We start from the raw sequence: 23,035 nt of genomic DNA, 5'->3' as shown, positions 1-23,035 counted from the left end.
AAATTGTTGTTTGCTATTCAGTTCATTTTTCCATTTTTCGAGTGTCTCTATGAGCTGACTGCCTTGCCTCTCTTTTAAGTTCCTTTTTGATCCTCTCCAGTCCCTCTTCTGCATGCTCTCGAGGCTGCCCACACTAGAGATCACACAGACACATACATTGCTTGGAAATGTTTGAAGGTAGTTATGCTTATTTGCACCAGCTCTATATGTTTAACTGGTTTGCTTGTCAGACATCCTCAAAGTGACATTCACCACCAAATGGAGATAAGAAAGGAGGTTTTCCCTCAGGTCCTACTGTCTGCAGCTGTTAGCTTTGGTTTCAGTTTCTTTCTACCGTTTTCCTCTATAACGTAAGACTCATTGCACCTATTTCTGATGTTATCTGTGCAATTCAACTAGAAAATCCCTGTTTCTTCAGAGGGTGGAAACACTTCGAGCATCCTTCGTCTCTCCCAGTATGCTGCTGGGACACACTGTAGTTTTTGTGTCCTCTTGGACTGCATTGTTATGGCTGTTGCAAGATGCTGGGGAGTGGTGGGTGACCTGTGGTGGGTGGGGGACAGTGAGCATGCATTATGTGGATTTTCATGATCAAAGTCTATGGGAAGGGGACTTTACCAATCCAGGCACACAGGGGCTTTTACAGTGAACGTCTCTGTTTTTGTAGTGTATTGGTATCCAGTGTTAGCACGCATTCAACCAGGCTATTGAGGGGTTTTTCATGAAAGCGTGGATTGTGAGCTAAGGCAAAGGTGAAGGAATAAGAACTTTAACATGCATTCCTGAAGATGCAAAAAAGAATGGTGCAGATCCTGCATCTTAAAACCCCCACAGCTTCTGCAGAGTCAGGATAATGGAATATAATAATATATAAAAAATATATTATATTATATTATATATAATAGATAATGTATTATATGTAATATATTATAATATATATATAATATATATTATATATATAATATATCTAATAACAGAAATACCATAGGATAGTGTTAGCAGTTTGCAAACTCAGTGAATGCCATGATGCACAAGGCAGCACTGAGGTAGAAATGGCGGTAGAGGAGAAGCACTTTGGGCACAGTGCATTTTAAGGGAATCCATCTCTCCGCACAATAGATGCTCTGTATCTACAGTAGCATTAGCTGACGACTATTTTAAGGGGGCTCATTTCATCTCGCTTCAAAACAGGCACTGGTGGAGCACTCATCTGTGTGGCACCCTGTAAGTACTCATCTTCTGCTGGCTATGAACGCCAGGTCAAATATAGCCCTCTGTACAGCAGGTGGCTAAAGCCAGAGAGGTGAACTGTACCCTTGAGGTAAGGGCCTGCCCAGTGCAGGAAATGAGGACTTTACCTGCTTCAGTGTCTTATTTTCTTTTCCTCACTTGGAGGTTATGCTCATTTCCATTTTCTCTGAAGTGTCAGTCTCTACCTGGATATTTTTTGTGCAGGGATCTATTATTTCAGTACGTTTGTTGAATCAGTTGTTTTAATGGCTCCTATTTGATCTGATCATAATTTCGACCCACAAGTCAGTATTAGAAGCAGCAGCAAGGTCCAAAAGCTTGTTTAAATTTTGTGGAAAGAAGGGACAGCCCCGCTTCTTTCCTTAGCATTATCAACATCTCTTCCTCCAGAGAGAATTGTTTTCCAAGCAAGGTACAGTTGTATCTCCTCGTAAGGTTTTTATCACAGACAGGGACTTATTGACTAGCAGAAACTTGGAGTGCTAGGAGTTAAGAACACGTGTCCCTAAAGGTGTCCCTAAAAGTCCTCCTTTGGCAGGGGGATTGGATTAGATGATCTCCAGAAGTCCCTTCCAACCCCATATCATTCTGTGATTGTGTGATTCTGTCCTACTGCAGTATGACTTCTTCAGGTAACACAGAGTTTTGGAAACGAACCAAAGAATCTAGTTGTGGTTGTTGGTTTGGTTTTGTTTTTTTTTTTTTCTGGTTTATATAGACCAATGCTGGAACTTCCTCATGAACATCTTTTATTTAGCAGCCAGTACCAACAGCTGATGACACAGTGGAAGTGGCAAGAAGGGCTGCTTTGTCTCTTGATGTTGTATAAATTCTTCCATTTTTCTAAGCTACCCACAAATATTTCATCAAGCAGTACACACCAAAATTAGGCTGCTTCATAACACACTTAGCTTAAGGGTATGTATCAGTTTAAATGTTTTTTCCCTAAAGGGCTCTGCAGTGGTGAAATTATTAGACATCTTCTTGACAGTTTCAGCTTTTATACACTACGTCTCTGGGATCTATGAGGCCAGGAATGGTTAACTGTGGTACTGTCTCTACTGGAACCTGAGAACAAAGTTAGAGCTGCATGAATATTAGGACAGCTCAAGCTTCAAATTAGAAAAAAAAAAAATAAAAAAGGGCAAATTAATTAACCAAACCCTCAAATCGAGGTACCTAAATTTTGGATCTATCTTGTATGAATGAGATGGATGCAGAGACATGAAGAATAGTATCAGTGCTTTGTATGTCTACCTTCTATTCAATGCGTCAGGAACATCCCATTCCTTTCAGTAACAAAATGCTGAGCCTGGCCTTATTTACACCTGAATGCCATGCACAACTGAGTTTGCAAGTTTGAAGGCAGAAACTATTTAAGAAAGGAAATATCCTTGACCCCATCTTTCTATAATTTCATGTTTTCTACTCACAAATAGCTTCTCAACATCACTGTGAGAAATTGGTGTCTTGGATTATGGATTTAGTATTTCCTCAGTGGCCTTTTACAGATAAAGGGACCAATAAAGACAGAGCAAGAGAGGACCAAAAAAGAGAAAGAAAATTGTATATGGGAGGTGACAATGATTTTGAGGGAAGCATTCCCTTGTGTGCACCTGTTTCTAAGAGATTTTTACCATCTTCCATCTTCCCTTTTTTGGAAGGTTTAACTTTACCTTAAAACTTACAGTTGTGATCCCTTAGCCCCAATTTGTCATCTTACACTGTCATTTCAAGCTTCCAAACAAACAAGAGGGATTTGGGGTGGGATGGAAAGAGAGATTTGGGAGCACAGTTCCAGATTCACTGCTAAAGGCTTTGTGCTTTGTTCCTGGATGTTCCAAAGAGCCAGGTTTCGGGACAGTTGTCAGAAATCTGAGTTAGACTGTAATCAGACATTTAGTAGTCCCACACAGGTGACAGACACCCTGAAATCCAGACGGTCTCTGTAAAATACAGATGTCCCTCATTCTAGTGGTGGGGGCAAAATACAGGAGAGAATTCACATCCCTTTTAGGGGACAAGACTCCATCCTCCCTGTTCATTTTCCTTTCCACGCCCCCTGCTTCCTCTGCAGGTCCTCCTCCTGCTGCCTCTGTTGCCGTTGCTTTCAATAAGGCTGCATAAAGGCAATAAATAAGGCAATAAAGCAGCAGCGGTCACCACTGCAATCCCTTCCAGTCGCAGGACCATCTGTATAAATGCTGTCTGTGCAGAAATCAGACCCTTTTGTTTCCAACACAAATTAAACTCTAAAACTTTCACCTCAAAAAAAAAAAACAAACCCAAGGTGTGGCTTCCTACTGGGCAGAAACCTTGGAATAGTACTAGTTGGCATGAACCACAATTGTGCCAGGAATTGTGTTGATGATTAATTGGTGTGGATGATCCCTGTGCTCTGGTACTACTTAGTTTACTTTTAGAGCTGGAGCTAGTACAGCCCACCTGTTCCGGCTCTGCAGCAGGACCCTGACTTGCAATAGAGGAGCCACTGGTCTAGATGTCTCAATGGGCTGAATCAGGTTGCCAGTGCCCCTTTATGCGAGGGAAGTCCGTAGATTCTGGATATTTCAGGCATGAACTCACCCAAATAGCTGCAGAAATCTGGGATCTATATTCCAGCTCCTTGTCCAAATCCTTCTCTGATCTGCAAACCTAAGGGTAGGTGAAATTCTCCCCAGGACTCAGCTAGCGTTGACCTGGAGTTGCATTATTTTCAGAATCTCTGTGCTTCAGGCATATTAGAAAAAATGTGGCCAAACAGTTCCACCGGTTTGCAGAACAGGATTCCAGTACCTTGTCTGCTTTGTTTTTGAAAATGCAAGTGCTCTTGACAATATCCTACATAATCTTGTGGGGTTTTCTCCCGCAAGGCAAGGCAAAATGCCAGCTAGAAGCTGAAGAGGAAACTGGCAGTGAAAATATGTCATTGTGTTTCAAAGGGCTCTTCTTACTTTACAGAAAAAAAAAAAAAGAAAAAAAAATCTGCTTGCTTCAGTTGAAAGAGTACATCAAAGGCATTATGCATGCACTTGTATAACCTGCCTTCAAACTCATGCCAGCTTCCCCCTCGATGGAGGATTTCGGAGAGCTCCTGTGATGCAGCGATGTTCCAGCCATGTGCACCCAGCCTGTGCACCCCAGGCTGTTCAGTGCAGTGACTTGAGACAGGCAAAGAGAAGGACTTCTGGGTTCACAACTAAGGCAGGTAGCTTTCACCACTTCAAGACTCCAGTTACTTATTTAGTGTCTTTAATATATATTTTTTATTATTTTATATTTTTTTTTATATTTATATATATTTATATATTATTTTATATATAATAATATTATAATATTAGGTATTATTATATAATAATATATAGTTTTTCTATTATATATAATATATTTTACATATTATAATTTGTATAATATATTAGATAATAATGATTATATATAAATATATAATTATAATAGTATATTTGATTTTTTATATATTTATTTATATATTTTATATATATTTTATATATTTTTATTATAATATATATTAATATATAAAGAATAACAAGCTTGGAAGTTGTTTGGCTAAATTCACGTGCATTTCTGTTAATCTATTTGCCCATTATATTCCTTTTTGAAAAGCAAGATCTTCTCACAATGAAATTCCCTATGCAACTCGTTTTCTGGCACATCTCCACCATGCTCATGTGAATATAGTAGAAAAAAATGAAAATTGGATCTTACATCTGTGCAACTATGCAATCTACAATACCCCGAGGTTAAAAATAGACTGTCCTGGCTGCTCATTGGCTTGTAACAGATAGCATGTCCTTTAGGTTAGAAATTTCAGTGTCGTACAGGATTCAGGAGTATGTGTTGTGTTTGTCATTAATACACATAAAAATAGGATGGAAGTAGGGCAGTTCTACAGTAATTTGAATACTGTGTATTTATGTAGCTATTGAGCCATATCATGGGGGGCATTCACTGGGTCAGTAGCAGATAGGCACATATAATGGGGTCATCTAGACCCTCTGAGACTACCAATTCTAAGGCACAATTCATTTTATTCTAACACAGATGTTTCAAGCACAAGAATGTGCCCAGATCGGCAGTGAATGTAAAAGGAGCCTAAACTGACTGCTCAGAGGCAGCCATTGCAGATTATGTGAGATTAATTCTGCCCTGTGAGACCATCCTGGGTGAAATAGTGAGGTATTTTACCCAAATTACTATTATTAGCTAAATTGACAGTGCTTATTAAAAAAAAAAATTAAAACAAAAAACCCAAAAAAACCCCAAAAAACCCCAAGCATAAAAAACCCAAACCCAAACCAAACAAAAAAAAAACAGTTGGAAAGTGTAACACTGATTCAAGGTAAGACACATTTCCAGAGGACAAGCCTGCTTTGCTTCTACGTAGAGTGGCTCTGGCTCTTGCCAAGTCCAATAAACAGATTTTGGACAACAAGACTAAAAAGCCAAGGAATGGAGAAGACATGGGAATCTTAGACCTGCCCCAGAAGTGCTGATGGATTACTGTCAGGCACTGGTGGTTGTAGCCCACAGTGAATGTTTGAAGAAGTCAGATCTGCATAGGTGACTACTTTGATAGACATGCATGTGCTGTTTTACAATGGTTTCCTCTACATGCCTCTACAGGTATCACTACCAATAAGCCATCACTCTTCAGAAGGCCATCTGCTTTCCATTAGCATGAATTTCTGAAGAAGACTTGCTGGCAGCTGGGCCCACCAGATAATCACAGGGTGTTGGAGCTGGGGCCTGCCCAGAGGTGGGAGAGCCACATTTCTTCCTGGAAAAGTACAAGAATAAGGCCTGAGGCTTGAACTGGGGAAGCGACCTTCTGGGTCACTGAACCTTGTCAGCTGAAGTGCCAGACCTACTGTCACGGCCACGCAGGTATTAATACCTGAGTTACTATCCTGAGACTCACATAGATGTATTCAGTGCTGGCTGAAACGCAAGTCCATCAGTAGTTCTTGTGGGTGAAACTCTCATGAAAATCAGCAGCTGCAGGTCTAGCCTGTCTCAATCTTCTGAGAAGTTGACAGTTTAACAAACATAAAGAAGTATTTGTAACCTTTTAAAAACTTCCTCTAATGTCTTTTATTTTTGCTGGTGACTCCTATTCTGCATCAGGCACACCTTAGCTCTGAAAGTAACTTCTTGTTACTTTCCAGGAATATTAGATTTTGCTCATTCCCTTGGATGATTTTGGAGCGCGTGCATTCCAAGAAATTCCACAACTCTACAACGTGCTATTCATAATGGAAAAAAGATCTTGTGGACTGTTGCTCTCAGAAGTTCACAATATGTAGGAGATGTATTAGGTGAATTTACTAATCATGTCTGGAGAGGTATTTGTGCTCTTAAACAGTTGCATATTGGTGCCAAAGCTCTTTTGCAGCTCTAGACCTCTCCAATCACTTTTAGCTGCACTTTCTCATGGAGATATTTAGGCTTCAAAACACTTAAGCCAAACTTTTCGAATTCAAGTGCCTAAAATAGGCATTCTCTTCCCACATAAAGCAAATGCCAGGAGTCCCTTCTATTCCAGCAGCAGAAGAGCAAGCTTTAAAGCTAACAGATGTCTCTGTAGTTCTCTGACTTCACAGATGTTGGAGCGAGCACGCTCCCCTGCCTGTCCAGATGGCTATCGTGTTAATGGCTTGTTGCCTGCCTGTGGGCAGCTTTTCTGGATGCACCTGGCAATGTTTAACCTGTTGGGTCTGTTCAAAGTTGTGGGTCCCTACGTGCTCCTAATAGTGAACTTCAGCTGTGCTCAAATCAAACTTGTGTCTTGCTGTCTGAACAACCCGCAAGCCTGGTTTCTGAAAGTGGCCTTGAGCTGCCTGTAACAGGCAGGACAGGCAGGCTAGGGAGGGAGAGGCTCCCAAGCCCTGTAAGCTGCAGCCCCAAATGGCTGTGTGGTTCTGGGCTGCTTGTACTGCACCTGTCCAAACCAAAGCTTCATGCAGCTTCTACTCATCTCCAATCTCCCCAGCTGCAATTACCCTCACAGGCAGAAGCTCCCGCAGGCCCTGGAGGCAGCACTGAGCGATGAGCAGTCCATAATCATAGAATCATAGAATGGTTTGGGTTGGAAGCGACCTTAAAGTTTATCTAGTTCCAACCCTCCTGCCATGGACAGGGACACCTCCTGCTAGACCAGGTTGCTCAAAGCCCCATCCAGCCTGGCCTCGAACACTTCCAGGGATGGGGCATCCACAACTTCCCTGGGCAACCTGTTCCAGTGTCTCAGCATCCTCACAGTCAAAAATTACTTCCTAATATCTAACCAAAATCTCTCCTCTTTCAGTTTAAAACTGTTACCCCTCGTCCTATCGCTCCACTCCCTGATAAAGAGTCCCTCCCCATCTCTGCTGTAGGCCTCCTTTAGGCACTGGACGGCTGCTGTAAGGTCTCCCTGGAGCTTTCTCTTCTCCAGGCTGAACAAGCCCAGCACTCTCAGCCTGTCTTCTTATAGGAAAGGTGCTCTGACCATCTTCGTGGCCCTCCTCTGGACCTGCTCCAACAAGTCCATGTGCTTCTTATGTTGGGAGCTCCAGAGCTGGAGGCAGTACTCCAGGTGGGGTTTCACCAGAGGCAGTGGGGCAGAATCACCTCCCTCCACCTGCTGGCCATGCTGCTTCTTCTAATATTAATCATATATCTCACTTCATACCAATAATTTGCCCTTGTGCGAGGATTTAGTTTGCGTGTACTTTGTGTCTGGGATGAGGTTTTTTTTGTGGTCTGGACAAAAGTCCGCACCGACACCGGGGCCTGGCAATGGCCGGTTCGGGCCGAGCCACCAGCGCTGCGCTGAGCACAACATTTTCTCCCCCGCTACCGGCTTCTCTTCCTGGGGCCCCGCTGGGGCCTCCCGCCGCTACCGGGCTACCCCAGCCCTCCGCACTACGGCAGGTGACCTGCTCTACCCTCACGGTACGACCGGGGAAGGTATCGGTCTCGCCCTTCCCCAGACCCCGACTCCAGCTCCCGCTCTGGCCCGCCCCTTCCGCCGGCGGGCCCGCCTCCTTCTCCCGGCAGCCCGCGGCCGGCATGGCGGCGCCCGGGGCCTAGTCCCGCACGTGCGGCCGGTCGGTGTGGGGCTGCGCCGCGCTGGGGGGCCCGGACCGCCCCCACTCCGCCACCGCCGCCATGAAGAACAAGTCCTCAGCCCACAAGTCGGGCAACACGCACCGGGTGAGCGCCCCGGGTCTCCGCGGCCGGGGGAAGGGTTTTTAGGTTTTCGCCGTGGGATGTTCGTTTAATGTTGGTGCCCGGCTCCCGGAGCGGTGCTGGGGCAGGAGGCCTGAGGGCGGGCAGTGTGGCGGGGCGGCGGGGAGCCGCGCCACCCGCGCCCCAGTCCGGCTTCTCCCCCTTTCCCCGGCGCTCCCCGGGCCGAGTCACCGTCCCTGTCACCCCGCAGGCACACCACAGCCTTCCTGTAGAAAACTGACACAATTTAATAAAAAAAAAGTAATACCCAGTGGGGGTATTAGTCACGGCGTTGTTTCAGGGAAAGCAAGAGCCGGGCAGTTTGTTGAAATCCGGGTAGATTTCTCCGCATCTTTTTCATGGTGTTGCAGAGACGTGAGGGCTGTGAGCCTTGGTGGTGCAGAGCAAAGGGGAGAGAGGGTCGGTCCCGCTGCTGGGCATTTTAAGCATCTTTTTTTTTTTTTTCCTTAAAATTCTGGTAGGATTGCTTACAGGTTTGATGTGTGCTCTCTGACAGCCCATCTTTAGAAGTGGGGTTTTTGTTTGCAGTGGGTGTGCTATGGAGAGGGATTTTGAAGGGCCGTTCTGAGAAATGAGCAAGAAACACCTATGTCCTTATGTTTTACAGTTTCTTACCTTTTCGGAGCGCTTAAGCAATATTAATATCGATATTATTCATCGGATTGACAGAACTGGAAGCTACGCTGAGGTGAGAACAGCAGTTGTGATCATTTCCTGAAACCACATCACATGCAGATGCACTCCATGCAAGATTCACTTAAGAAATTTATTCAGGAGGAAATTGGAAAGAAGCTCCTGGAAAAGTTGCCTTTCCTGGAGCCTTATTTTGTGCTTTGTTCCCCTTTACTTTTTGCCCTGCTTCGCAGTATTGCTGTAGAGACTCTCTGACAGCACCACCCCAGTGGCTTCCATTCCATGTGGCTGGTGGGCCTGTGGGTGTGTCTGAGCGTGGAAGATGCTGCCATGGTAGTCAGAGGTCCTAGGTCCGGATCTGCAAAGACTTACAGATGCTGAGTAGTTGCATACACTCACAGCATGTGTACAAAGTGCGTGCACGTGTCTTTATAGATCATAAAGAAAGGTCATCTATATGCGTCCTTTAGATCATCATTGTGAATATAGTGCTTTGTAGGTTATTACCTCCTAGCCTGCTGGATTGTTCTTATGAACTTCCCACTCATTAGCTGTGAGGATGCCAAAGGAACTCCAAAGCATTTGTGCTGGGTGGGCTATGGCTCAGCATCTAAGGCCAGTAAACTGGCCAGAGGTCTAAAGAGCAATTATGTAAACAAATCCTATCAGCAGAAAATATTTTTAAATGTGTTTTGAATATAGAAAGAAATGTCTTGTTTTCAGGGGAATTCCATAGCTACTTTTGAAGTGAAGTAGTCAAGATTTCTTGAAATAGTAAAATATTTAAGGCACTTGGTAGTTTTCTTCATTTGAACCTCTCATCTTTGCAGGCTATATTCATTAGGGCCAGTAGCTATTATTTTATCTTTGTTTTGACAGGAGGTTGAAACCTACTTTTTTGAAGGACTACGGAAATGGAGGGAACTGAACCTCACTCAGCATTTTAGTATGTCATTTTTATTCATGTTTTCTGCTTTCCTTTAACTGTTAAGATTTTCGTAAAATAAACATTTCTTTTGCATCCAGAGCCCAATAGGAGCTTTTCTATTGACTGGTTTTTGGATGGGCTTTGGAGACCTGTTGCTCTTTAACATTCTACGTATTTGCCAGGAACTGGACTAGTTTTCAGAGTTCTTCTCTTGTGCTTCAAACAGTGCAATTCTACAATGAAGTGGTCAACAAATGCCAGTCCTTCAACCAGCTGGTCCATTACCAGAGTGCCATTGTGCAGAGCTTGAAGACCCATTTGCAGGTCAAAGGCAGTCTCGCTTATCAACCCCTATTAGAGTAAGTATATGGTGACAAAATGTAGTCTGAAGCCTTGACAGTATTACAAGTAAGCATGAGTCCTGTTGTGAGTGTTTTGTTTTTTTTTTATTGTGCCTGAGGAAGATACAGCAATGCGATGCCCAAAATGGTCATATTTCCCTGGTAGAGCTTTATGGTTCTAAGTCTTCCAAAAAAGAAACTATGACAAGGCAAGCAAATTAGACTGAGTGTTACTGAGTGTCAGACAGAATATTAATGTGCTTTGTTTGTTGTTAATGATTTATGTTTTCTTGTTTACTGTTATCTGCTTGATTTTTTTTTTTAATCATAAGATTCTTGCCATCCACAGCTGCCTAATAGGTGATATTTAAATAAAAGTGAGAAGTAAAGGTGATGCTGTCTTTCTTTCTGAAGAGACTGTGCTGGATTATGCAGTGTTTGACTAGGTTTTTATTGGTTTGGTTTTGAAATGTACTAACTACTAACAACTAAATGTACTAACACTGATGTATTTTCTGAAACACAGTCTAGTAGTGCAGCTGGCTCGAGATCTTCAGACTGATTTCTATCCCCACTTTCATGACTTTTTCCTGGCCATCACCAAGTTACTGGATACACAGGACACAGAGCTGCTGGAATGGGCTTTTACCGCTCTTTCCTACCTCTACAAATACTTGTGGAGATTGATGGTGAAGGACATACAGAACATATACAGGTAAAAGTGTTTAATGTTTGTCTTGATCAGCAGCTATTAAATGCTATAGGAATATAAATGCCACACAAATACATGACGTAATGCTTCAGTTATACTTGGTAGCATGCTTTGCCTGCTTTCTGAGAGACTCTGAGCTGTGTTATCATATGCAGCTTCTTTAAGATTCTACTGACTTTCATGGGCTACTGTATTAGAAGGGGGATGTGGGTGGGCTGGGCTGCACTGCAGATTTGGGATTTCGGTCCCCTTTTCCCCTGAGGTGATAGGGGAGGAAGCATCTACCTCAGCTGGGTCAACAAAGCTCTGAAAGACACTGGATTGTCAGAGTCATATTGGAGAGGTGTGAACGAAATCTAAATTCAACATGGGTCACTTGAGTATCTGTCAAGTACCTCAGTCATAGTTGTATCATTTCTGTCTTTCCCAGTTGTAGACACCTAGACTTACGACATCAAATGGATTCCTTTGAGACTTTAATTGTTCCTTTTCCAGTATTTTCCCCTTTATGTTTCTTCCTTCTTCTTGTGTGCTTAGTGAGAGGGCAGATGAGGTATGTGCAGTTTTGTGTGCTTTGAAACTCCTTCCTGCAGGATGCTGTGGATGTGGAAGGCTGGCATAGGTTCATAGGGAGAGTGGCCAAGTTGGAGGGAGTTACCAAATGCACAGGAGCAGCTTCTGGCTTTGGGAGTCCCTGAAGGATTTTGTATGTGCTTGGCCCGTTTTTAAACCTTTCCCAGGCATCTGCTTCTGGCTGCGGCTGTAGACTGAATACTGGGCTGGATGGACCTGACCCAGTGTGACTGCTTGTTCAATCTTACACTGCTGTGGTAACAGGGCTCTTCTTTTTATCATAGCCCCTGGGTCCGTGTTGGTTGCTCCTAATTTCAGTTTGGAACAGATGGAGCAAAAGAGGGGTTACAGATTTCCTCCCCCAACCCAGCAAAAGCTGTTGGGCATATTGAAGACATCTGCTTTGCTGTGAATCTGAGGCACCACTCCCTCTGCACTGAACATGTGCTGAGCCACCTGCAACTGTTACTGATATTTATCAGAGAACTGCAAATATTTATCACCTCTATAAATTGTATCTTTAGAAACTTTTAAGTACACAGGAGAGCATGTTGGCTCAACTGAAGTACAAATCTAGCTTATCAAATCAATTTTGGTTTCACTTTGCTGCTGCTGCGTATATATATTGAAAAAGCTTGATGCTGCAGCTGAATCTGTGTTGATCCAGAGATTTTAGAGGTATTTCTGAATGCAGCTTAATTTGCCTGGCATAGTCATTTAACCTTTGCAAAAATCTGTTCTTTATCCACGGAGAGAGGGAAGGAATCAAGTTGAGGAGTGTATTTACCCTCTCTAGGAGGACAGATTCTTAGTGTTTGTAAAAAGTGGCAATGTAAACTGAAAACGTAAGTTTTAAAATCAATTGGTGGCCATTCTTGCATTGCCGTTAAGACAGTGGATTGTTTTGTGTCTTTGTAGCCTGTACAGCACCCTGCTGGCTCACCACAAACTTCACATCAGAAACTTTGCTGCTGAAAGTTTTGTCTTTCTATTGAGAAAGGTAAGAGATGTGTTTGTATTTTGACACTATCTCCATTCTGTGGTGCCTCTTGGATTCAATGTGTAATAATAGGTTTTCTCCAAAGAAGGGTTAATGAGGCCTGAACTGGCATTCAGCATGTCCTGAGCTGTCATTTTTAGTGTATGTTTTACTGAGAATGTCGTGCACTTCATAACAACAGTGGCAAATAGAGGCCTTAGCACACTCTGTTTTAAGAGCAGTGTCTGTGGTTGGTTTATCTAAAATGACTAGAAAAGGTAAGATAATCTTGCAGAAGGGGGGCTTTCATTTTTAAGTGCACATTTGCTCACTGGCTTTTTCACTAATGCTTTAAGGCCTTTGTAGAACTGAAATTCTTATGACAACCTTTTTGCACTCCTGAAAATCAGAGTATATAATGTTCCCAGGCTGATCAATCAAGATCAGACAGCAGCCTCTCATGGAGTAACGCAAGAGAGTGGTAGTTGTTGTTTTTTTTTTAGTCAAAGTATACAAAAGCTAGGATTTCTAAGTTGAGAGACCTTAATAAAGCACATTTGTTTGATTGTCTGTGTTCAGAAATTGCTGAACTTCAAGTCAAATCCTCAGAAAAGGAGGGGTTTAAAATCTTGGGCCAGGAGTCCTTGCGGTATTCCTAAGTGCGGTTATAGTTTTGGATGACAGGATTCTGTGTTCAGTTTGTACTTTCTTCTCTGTTCAGTTGGGACCAGTTTAATGGTGCATTTATGCACATGTTTAACTCTAAAATCATAACAATCAAAAGCACATATTTCAGCTGCAGTGACCTCGGTAGACCTATGTACATCTTGGGGGAGGTAGCAAGGGGGGCTGTAGTGACTGAGTAGCTGATTGTTTTTCTCCTTTCAATTTCCTTGTGTGGTTGCAGAAATAATTAGTTTGAACTGTTAGGGGAAGGCAGGTCTAGGAGAATAACATGGTGCTGTGGAGCCATTTAATTGCTTCTATGCATCTGGCAGCTCTGAGTAGAAGATAATTTTTTTTTTTTTTTCTCCTTATGTTTTGTAGGTTTCTGATAAAAACACAATCTTCAATTTAATGCTTCGTGACCTGGGGGAACACCCTGAGAAGGTGGAAGGTGTAGGACGGCTATTTTTTGAGATGTGCAAGGGTGTTCGAAACATGTTCCACTCTTGTGCAGAGACGGTAAAGACAAGAAAAGATTGCTGGTTTAAATGTTGCTGTAATGGAGCCTTAGGCAGCGCTCAGTGAAATGATTTGAGTGTTGTCCGGTTGACCTCAGTGGATCCTTGGTGATAAGCATGCTGTTCATTACTTAATAAGATCGGAAAGCCTTCTTCTAAGAATATTCTTTAAGAACAGAAGGTTGTTTTTAGGAATTCCTATGCAATATTCCTAATATTCGTATATATTAAAATAGTACTGCTTGCAGATACTTCACATTTTAAGTGATAGCCTTTTTGTGGTTGTTTTTTTCCCTGTAGTCATTTTAGAAAGAATCGCGATCACTGAAATATTTTAGCAGTATATGGCTAATTAGTATATTAGGATTACTAGATTTATTTTCTGAGTATAAGGATGTGATGTGCTTTTTTCCTGTGCAGGCTATGAAGTTAATTCTCTTAAAGCTGGGGCCTATTACTGAAGAAGAAACTGAACTACCGTGGGTAACTGTAGGAAAAGCTTTTGAGCAGATGATCAGATCAGCTGCACTCCATATCCATAAGGAGCATTTTGACATTGTCTTCAAGTGCTTGGAGGTACACTGATTTATTTATTTATTTGTTTGTTTGTTTATTTATTGTATTTATGAAAGAGTGAAAAAAGCTCTGTGCATTTACCAAGAAAAGTGTTTGTGTCATATTGGACCAGAATTAATTTTTTTTTTCTGCTTTGGAATCATTAAGTACATTGTCATGTGTATGACACTTTTGCACCCTCTTTTGCAAGTACACATGAACTTTAAAGTAGTCTTTCAGCATCGCTAAATAGTTGTATTTGTTCCTTCTTGGAACTGCCACCCTGTGAAAATCCCATCCCGTTCCTTCTACCTCACCCAGTATGAAAGCAGTTACTGTCTTAAGTGTCATTAGCTACAGAATAGTTTGCCATTGGATGTTTTGTATCTCTGGCATCTGAGTCAGCATCTGCACTTGTGATGAAATCTTGGAAATTGGTGATGTAATTCCCTTTATTTTTAACAAGGATTGATTTTTCCCCTGGGAACCAGTGGGTGCTTGGGGGTATCTTGCTGAGAGGGGAATATTCTCGTAGTCTATGATAGCTCTCTAAATTGGGTTCAATTTATAGGATAAAGCATAGGAATTCATATTCCCTGGACAGAAAGGGACAGTAACAGGAGTGATTCAGAGCAGCTCCATTATCTGTATAATGTAGATGATATGAGTAATCTCTCAGCATCCACATTAGCATAATGATGCATAAAGTGTAAAAGTACTTACGTTCTGATAATTCCAGTGGAAGCTGGGTGCTTCCATACCATTGTGGGTCTGGGACCAAATACTTACTTCTCTTCCTCTTTCCTATTTTGTATGTCGCACGTTGGCCTTTCAGGAGGCCCTCATCTTGGGAGGTATTTGTGTTTCTGTCCAAGGAATCTGGGATGTGTGTTTTTACGTAGCAGGAATCACAGAGTGTTTCTGCAAGGGTTAGTTTGTTGAACATGAACAAGAGGGTCAACAATAGTTTGTTGGGCCGATGAGATGTTGATTCTTTAGAATGCCGTTCAAATAGCACTAAGTGAAACAAGGTCTGATGATTTATCTGAAACATTTTGCTTTCCTTTTTCATTTAAACAGGAGTCACTCTTAGACTTGCAGAGGAAAATAACTAAGGCCAACTGCTGTATAGCTTCAGAGCAGATGGAAAGGGTTCTGCAAGCATACCTAATCCTGGTGGAACATGCGCATGGATCCAAAATCTCAGTGCCTGAAGATGTCTGTCGGGTAGGTCAGACCACACTTTGGTTGAAGTGCCAGAGAAGTATCAATTGAATATGGGAGAAGTATAGTGAGCTGAATCACTCGTACACATTTCTGATGCATCAGTGGGCTTGGGATTTGAGTTGAGTGAACAGAGGCATTTATTGTGGGTATTGGTACCTCTCTGATCCCATGAGATTTTACTTCCAGACTGTAATGCTGGTGTAGTTCTCTTTTAAATGAGCATGGGAAAAAGCAGGCTGCTGCTGCTGCTACAGACCATGCCGAGCTGTACTTCCTGCCGCTGTGGAGGAGACCTAGACCCCCATATCAATGGTAGAGCAGTTCTACCAGATTTACATACGTTTGACTCTGGTTCAAATGTAGGTTTAGTGCTTTCAAACTTTTAACAGGACTATTAGGATTCATTTCTGTGGGCTGAAGCTTAGAACACCATGCCCTCCTGCTTCAGGGACTGTCCAGATCATTCAGACCAGACAATCACTATCTTTATAGACAACTGTAATTTCTCCCTCTTTAATTTCAGATTTTATTAAAAATGTTGCAAACACCAGATCTCTCGTCATCTTGCTGCAAGACCCTGCTGAACACCATTTCTGCATTCCTATTGGCTGAGAATGTTCTCTTGCCTGATTCTTTGACCAAAGAAGCTATTGAGAAGGTAACAAAGACTGCTGCATATAGCAGAAATCCCAGAGTTCAAGTTCCCTAGAGCAGGCTGATTTCAGGACATTGCACTTCAGGCTAGGAAATAGACTACGAGGTTCCCTTTAGACTTTTTGCACAGGTAGGGGAGAAGCTGCCCAGTGCCTTAAATCGTATGTGCTGTGGTCTTGGGACTCCTTGACAGTCTCACGCAGACTGTCAGTGTAGCAATGCCATCATGGCAGACATCTTTGCAATGAAAACCAGGGTCTGTTTCAAACAGCTACAGCCTCTGTAGAGAAAGAAGGGAGAACAGAGAAGGGATGTGTTCTGCCTTAGATTATAAACCAGGTCAGTGAGTTGGACTTAGTGAAAAAAGTACATTTTTCACTAAACTGCCAAACATGTAGTCAGCATGTATTAGCTTTGTGAACAAGGTTCAGGCAAGTGCAGTTTGATTTAGAAAGTACAGGGGTAGGCATATTTCAGTACTGGTATTGCTCCTGAAGCATTGACAGGATTAGCTGGATACATTCTTATCAAATGCAGTGTTGCAAAGATTAATAGAAGATGCTACTGTGGAGTCTAATTCTTCAGTTTTCCTGTTACTGTGCATTATAATTTTTCAGTTTACAGTGTGGACCATAGTTGTACTGTGTATGTAAAAAAAAATTTGAAAATTAAGATGTCATGTTCTAATACAATGGGAAAACAAGGCTGTTGCAATTGTTCAACAAAAGATCAAATTTTGTCTGGTCTTCAGTGTTGGCTTGTGTTGAAGTAAGATTGGTTCTGCCTGTGTAGCGAGTCCAGTTTTGCTCAGGAGATGTTGCACATCTCAGCATTGAGGAGCACTGATCCTGGGTATCACAAAGGAATGTTCCTATCTTGGGTCTTTCAGAAGTACACAGGTTGGCTCTGCCCATGAGGTAGTAAACTTTCTGCAACCTGCTATACAGGAAAAATGCTGAGTTGAAAGACCTTTTGGGCCTGAGCTGTTTCCTGCCAGTTGGTATGTCTGTGCTGCAGTCCTAGAACTTTCGGCTTACATTTTCCACATCACACTAAAGAGATACCTAAGCTGTCTTTGCACAGAGCCAGCTTGGATCCAGCAGGGTTTGTTAAAAAGGACTGTGTCAGCAGGGCTTGTTAAAAAGGGCTGTGCTTTTCTGTACCTGAATTGTCACTGGAAACAATATTACTGTGTGTACCTGAACTAATAAGCCCTGCTAGCTGTGAACAGAGAGCCAGGCTGGGTGTCTCAGAAAATGTAAAAAAATGTCCCGTGGATAATGGAGAGTTGACTATGAAATGTCTCTTGTTAATGTGTTCCTGTCAACCTTTCATTTGCATCTTGCAGATATTTGCAAGTGGATTTGAACGGCGCTTTCTTTTGGACTTCTCTGAAGCGATGTTCACAATGAAGCAATTTGAGAAGGCAGGTGGAAGCTTTTGTACATTTCGTTTATTTTTATTGCCAAAGGAGGGAATCCCTAGTATATTCACCTGCCTTATTTGCTGAAGCATTTTTGTGTATTGACCTGACATTTATATAAACTTCTGGCATGATCTGGTGAGAATGAAAGAGGTTATTTATGCCATTGTGTTGAAGGTGTTAGAGAAGGTGACAGGTATCTGTGCTCAAAAAAAGAAGTTTGTCTGTTAGGAATTAAAGGGGTGGGCTGAAGATGAAGAGAAGGGGTTCTGGAGAAAGTAAGCAGGAGCGAAGAGCCTGGAACAGATGATCTGTGAGGAATCAGATTAAGTAAATGGAGTGGGAGATGAAAGTAAAGCTGTGGATCTGGAATGTCTTGATGAGACTAGATTTGGAGAAAACTGAATTTTTACATCAAATCACTGTCCCTGCTGGGGTAAAACAATGCCCGTGTGCTGGTGACTGGGGACACCAGGACTGGTAAGTCTGGTGTTTTGTTGGCTCATTTATGAGTGTTTGGATTCCTCTGTGGCTGGTGTTATGTGGAGTTTTTTGTGGATTTGATCATGGTTAAAGAGACTTGCCAATCCTTGACTTTATTTTATTTTATTCTATTTTATTTTTTCCCTCCTCTTCAGCATTTTCTTCCATGCTTTCTGGAGTACATTGAGCATTGCTTCTCTGGCACAGACGCCATCACAAAGGATGAGGCAATGGCAGTTCTGGCTAAACTCATTCTGGTGAAAGCAGAGCCTCCTACAATTGGTTCAATGGCATTTGAAAAGTATCCTCTCATTTTCACTGAATCGCCTGTCAGGTGAGACTTTTCAAGTTTACCAAACGCTAGATGTGTCTGCATGGCCTGAAGGCAGTGCAAAGCTACATAAAAGTTGCCCCCCCAGTGTTTGCTGGAGTTGTGTTGCTGGCAGGTTTGCAAACCAAGTGATACGGTAGGATCCAACTTTTCTTTCTGAGATTATTTGAGAAGAGATACTGCTCTGGAAAGGTTCTCTTTGATGTAAAAAGACTAGTGAGTGTTGCAGTAGGTGTGTGATGGGGATTTGTTAACTTGAGTGGTCAATCTTTGTAGTGAGTTCTGCAATCCAGGTTGTCATCATTACTAACATCCTGCCTGTGCATCTTCTTTTTTGCCTGTATGCATACATCTTGCCCAGGATCTTTCTTGGCAGCAGTGCTACAGTCTTACCATTGAGCACGGTTGGGTGCCAAAGGGCAGGTAATTAATCCAGATACAGCGACTATGCTGGCACGGCTTGACTGCTTCTAGTTGCAAAGACAGCTTGGTTGCAATGAAATGGTTGCTTTTTTCCCCTGGAGCCTCTTTGGAAAGATTTGGCGTAACCACTGTTGAGCACAGAATGACTGTTACTAATTTACTGGTACTGATTGTTCTAATCACTCTAGCTTAGATAATTCAAAACTTTCACCTGCCATGTGGTGACTTGTGTTGCCTTTTCTATAAGGTTTTATCTTTCCTGAAAGCAATCCACTCTGAGGGTTTTTCCTATTTTTATTTAATAGAGTGGAGGTATTGGGGATTAGAGAACAGAAGGTTGAGTCAAAAAAATTTAATTTGTTTTTTTTCCCTTGTTTTCTTTCTTCATCTCTCTTGATTTTCCATGGTATGGAGTACATAGCTGAGACGCTCTTGGTCCTACGTGGGAATTTTTGTGCTCCTGTGATCTCAGTGGTAGAAATTAGGGCTGGGGGACATCTCAAGAGTTGTGTACCCCATCTCCTACTTAGGATGGAATTAGCAAGTCCTGAACCAGTCCTGAAAGATGTCTGACCAAGTTGTTATTAAATATTCAAATTCTGGAGATTCCTAAGCTGCCCCTGGCAGTCTGTGCCAGTACTTTCCTGTCTTTATGGTTACGAAGGTGTTTGGGGTTTTTTGGTTGGTTTTTTTTTTCCCCAGTCTGTAATGAACTAGACTTCCTTTATTGCAGTTTAAATCCATTGCTGCTTATCTTATCTGCAGGGAACATAAAGAGCAGATTATTTCTTACTTCTTGCATCCAGCTTTTACAAACAGGGTTTGATCATCAGAAACATCTGAAATCTTTGGACCAACAATCTTAATTTATAAGAATCATAGAATAGTTGGGGTTGGAAGGGACCTTTAAAGATCATCTAGTCTAACCCCTCCTGCAATGAGCATTCCTTGAGGTTTATCTCATAAATTTTCTTTCTAATGATTCATGATGCTGTCTTTTTGCTAGCTTCTGTATTTCTTGAAGGGTGGAGCCTATGCAGGCTTCTAACTGTGATCTTGCAAGCACTGGGTGGAATGGAAAGATTGCTGTCCATGGGGTGCGAAATACTCCTGTTCATATGTTCCAGCATGTTGTCAGCCCTTTCTGCCTGCAAAAAGGCTTGTTGATTTGTCTCAGCTTGTGATTCCTTTTCAGTCCCCAAACTTTTAGCTCACTGGTTGTTTTCTGTCATCCATTAGTCTGTCTATGTCCGTGTGATCATGGTTTATTAACAGTAATCACAACGATGACTCTGAGGTGCTCATAGAGGCCTTATGTCCTAATCATGAGGGTGCCCAACTGAGAACTGTTGTCTTTCCTTTTGGAAGTACTATTTGAACTTGAAATAAAGACCTGATGTTGTGGGCCATGTTTTGTGCTCCTCAGCATGGCTAGATGATGTTTTGTGCTGTGGAGGACATTAAAGAGACAATAATCCCTTGGGTTGTCCAAGTCCTTTTTTCTGGAAGTAACAAACATAATTTTGAGTATCATGGGGAAAAAAGGAACAATCTCTGATATGCAGTGGTGGTTACTAAAAAGCTTGGTTTTATTTTTAGCTCTAATACAAGGCAACAAACAAGCAAAAGACAAGGAGGAAAAGCAGAAGTACCTGTGTTGGATCATGTACTGTCTTTAATCCATTTACCGGAGAAGGAAGACATCACTGACCTTTCACAGCCTTGGGTTGCCTTGATTGTACTGCCACATATTAGGTAAGGGATATTCTAAGGTACTATTGTCACCTATTTTTATGGTACTGTCTAGTTCACTATCTGTCAGAAATCATTTTACTTAAGGGAAGGGCAATAATTACTAACTCTAGTTTGGGGAAACTGGGGTTAGAAAGTGAAAAAAATACTGTGTGGAAATACCATGAGTCAATAGTTATATCAGCTAGAATATCAGTTTCTTGATGGCCTGCTTGACACATTTCAGTTTCTGTGTTTTGAGCACTGTCCTCTCTAGAGGAGTAGACAGTATTTTTTTTTTCCAATAAATATGATGATCTTGTATGGAAGGAATAGTTGGAAAGAAGGTGCAGTGAATGCTACGATTTAAGTTGTGAATTGGAAATAGCATAAATGGTTCGCCGCTGGTTTCAAACTTGGGGTGAGCTATCTAATATAATACAAGACAGATGTGCAAGAAAGCTTTTATATGTGTGTGGGTGTCAGTGTAACAGTGATAAAAGTCTTCCCATTTATTTTGGACAGACCAATGGACAAAGAAAACATTCTGCCCCATGTGACAAGTTTTATAGACTCTCTCTTCACAGCCATTGAGAAAGGAAGCCTCTGCAAAGGTCAGTTATGGTTATTGCCTGTTTATTTGCTTTTTGTTGATACATAAAAAAAATTATAAAGCCATTTTTCTGATGACACAAAGCATGAAAATGAGTAGCAGTAGCATTGTACCCAAATTTATTGACCAGCTCAAGTAAAACTAGAAAAGCAAAGCTTGGGGAAAACACCCTCCAGGAAGTGATTCTGCATATACTGTTGATAATAACAATGGGGCAGCAGATGTTCTGCAAAGTGGAGGATGGATATAATTGGGAAGGAGAAGAAGAAAGTGAGAAAAAAGAGGATGAAAATCAATCTAAACCAGATCCAGGCTGAAGCAGTTGAGTGGAGGAGAGTCTATTGACTCACAAGCTCCAATTAGACTATTTCAAACCTATAGTGTGAAGTTTGGGACATTACCATCTCTGACCCAAGTGACAGCACCAGTTCTAAAATGCTGCATCTTTCTTCCAGGCCTGGGTGGTGACTCATTGTCTTCCCTCTCTGGGGGGAAAAAAAAAAAAAAAGTTCAACCTTAGTTTTCATTGGGCAGGGCAGTTGTTAACTCAGTCAGATTGCAAGGATTTGGCCTTGTGCCAAATATAAGCAAGTATTGGAATGCCCCAGGTTCAGTGTTCGTTGTTCCTTGGTTTGAAAGTGCTTGTCTAGAGTCTGACCTTTTTCCTTTATTATCCCTTTATTAACATTCCTAAAGGTATCCGCCAATTGGCTTTTGCTTTTTCTTCTCTACTTTTTGTCAAGCATGTTCCTTTTGGGTTTAGCTGCTTCTTCTATCCTGTTTGTAGGGTTTGCATGCTGCTGTGATTATTTTAGTGGCAATGTACTTATTCTGAAAAAGGAATACCCAAACCTTTTTTCCTTGGGTCTCTGGTGGCAGCAGTTGCTGCTCTGCAGCAGCTTTGTGTGTGTGCAGGAGGCAAGTTGCTATTTTTCCTTTTGCCCATAAGAGAAAAGAAAGCAAATGCCGTCTCAGTCCTACACTTCTGCCTCCTGTTGCTCCATTCTTTGCTTGATTCTCCTCACTCTCCTCCCAGACTAGGGTTCCTGGACACTTTCTTCATCCTCCGCCATTCTTTCCAGCTCCATAATCTCTACAATTCCTCCTTACTGCCTCTCCTTATTGCCGGTGCACAGCACGCCCCAGCACGGTGCACCCTTTTTGAACCTGCATGGCCTCTGTAGCCTGAGGCAAAGTGCGAGTCCCAGAACAGGGTGTTTTTCTACAGTTCCTGCAGGAGTACAGGGAAGCTGGGACAGAGCAACAGCAAATTACCCCTGGCAGCTCTTTAGGGGCAACTGCCTGTCTGGAAGTGCTTACCCTCTTGATCATATAGTTACATCCACAGTGAGATGGGAGCTGCTGTCTTTGCCCAATACAGGCATACTACTACCAAATGGCATGCAGATTACAGTTTGGGAACCTGTGCCCTTACACTATAGATGCAGAAAGCTTCATCCTGCCATTACTTACTGTTTCTTCTCCTCTCTGAGAAGCTCCTTGTGGAGGTTAATGGTGAGCAGGATTCAGCACGCACCTGGGGTATTAGGCAACTTGGAATAAAGGGGTATTTTCAAAGGAAAAAGTGGGAAATGAATGCTCACTTCCCCTTCTTTACCTTGGCAGCTGGCAGTATGCAAGAAAATTATATCCTTTAAAAACGTTCTTCAGTTTGCCTGGCTTAGGAACAGTGTTTCTTCTGCTTGGAAACAGATGAAGGAGAGAGAAATTTTCGTATATTTTTTT

At 42.2% G+C, this 23,035-nt stretch overlaps 1 protein-coding gene across 1 annotated transcript in view; it reads left to right on the top strand.

The window, feature by feature from the left end:
* Nucleotides 1–8,418: 8,418 nt before the first annotated feature.
* Nucleotides 8,419–23,035, top strand: part of UTP20 (UTP20 small subunit processome component) — a 65,263-nt gene continuing 50,646 nt past the window's right edge. The window contains exons 1-14 of the mRNA XM_074166786.1: nucleotides 8,419–8,463; nucleotides 9,107–9,187; nucleotides 10,012–10,078; nucleotides 10,287–10,419; nucleotides 10,928–11,116; nucleotides 12,605–12,686; nucleotides 13,713–13,850; nucleotides 14,270–14,425; nucleotides 15,485–15,631; nucleotides 16,155–16,289; nucleotides 17,634–17,711; nucleotides 18,347–18,525; nucleotides 20,545–20,700; nucleotides 21,202–21,290. Of these exons, the coding sequence (XP_074022887.1) occupies nucleotides 8,419–8,463; nucleotides 9,107–9,187; nucleotides 10,012–10,078; nucleotides 10,287–10,419; nucleotides 10,928–11,116; nucleotides 12,605–12,686; nucleotides 13,713–13,850; nucleotides 14,270–14,425; nucleotides 15,485–15,631; nucleotides 16,155–16,289; nucleotides 17,634–17,711; nucleotides 18,347–18,525; nucleotides 20,545–20,700; nucleotides 21,202–21,290 (1,675 nt within the window). The remainder of the gene's footprint in view (nucleotides 8,464–9,106; nucleotides 9,188–10,011; nucleotides 10,079–10,286; nucleotides 10,420–10,927; nucleotides 11,117–12,604; nucleotides 12,687–13,712; nucleotides 13,851–14,269; nucleotides 14,426–15,484; nucleotides 15,632–16,154; nucleotides 16,290–17,633; nucleotides 17,712–18,346; nucleotides 18,526–20,544; nucleotides 20,701–21,201; nucleotides 21,291–23,035) is intronic.

The sequence above is a fragment of the Numenius arquata genome, chromosome 2 (assembly GCF_964106895.1).
Source record: "Numenius arquata chromosome 2, bNumArq3.hap1.1, whole genome shotgun sequence".
Taxonomy (NCBI): domain Eukaryota; kingdom Metazoa; phylum Chordata; class Aves; order Charadriiformes; family Scolopacidae; genus Numenius; species Numenius arquata.
Note: the sequence above shows the minus strand (reverse complement) of the source record. Positions and strands in the feature narration are given on the sequence as shown.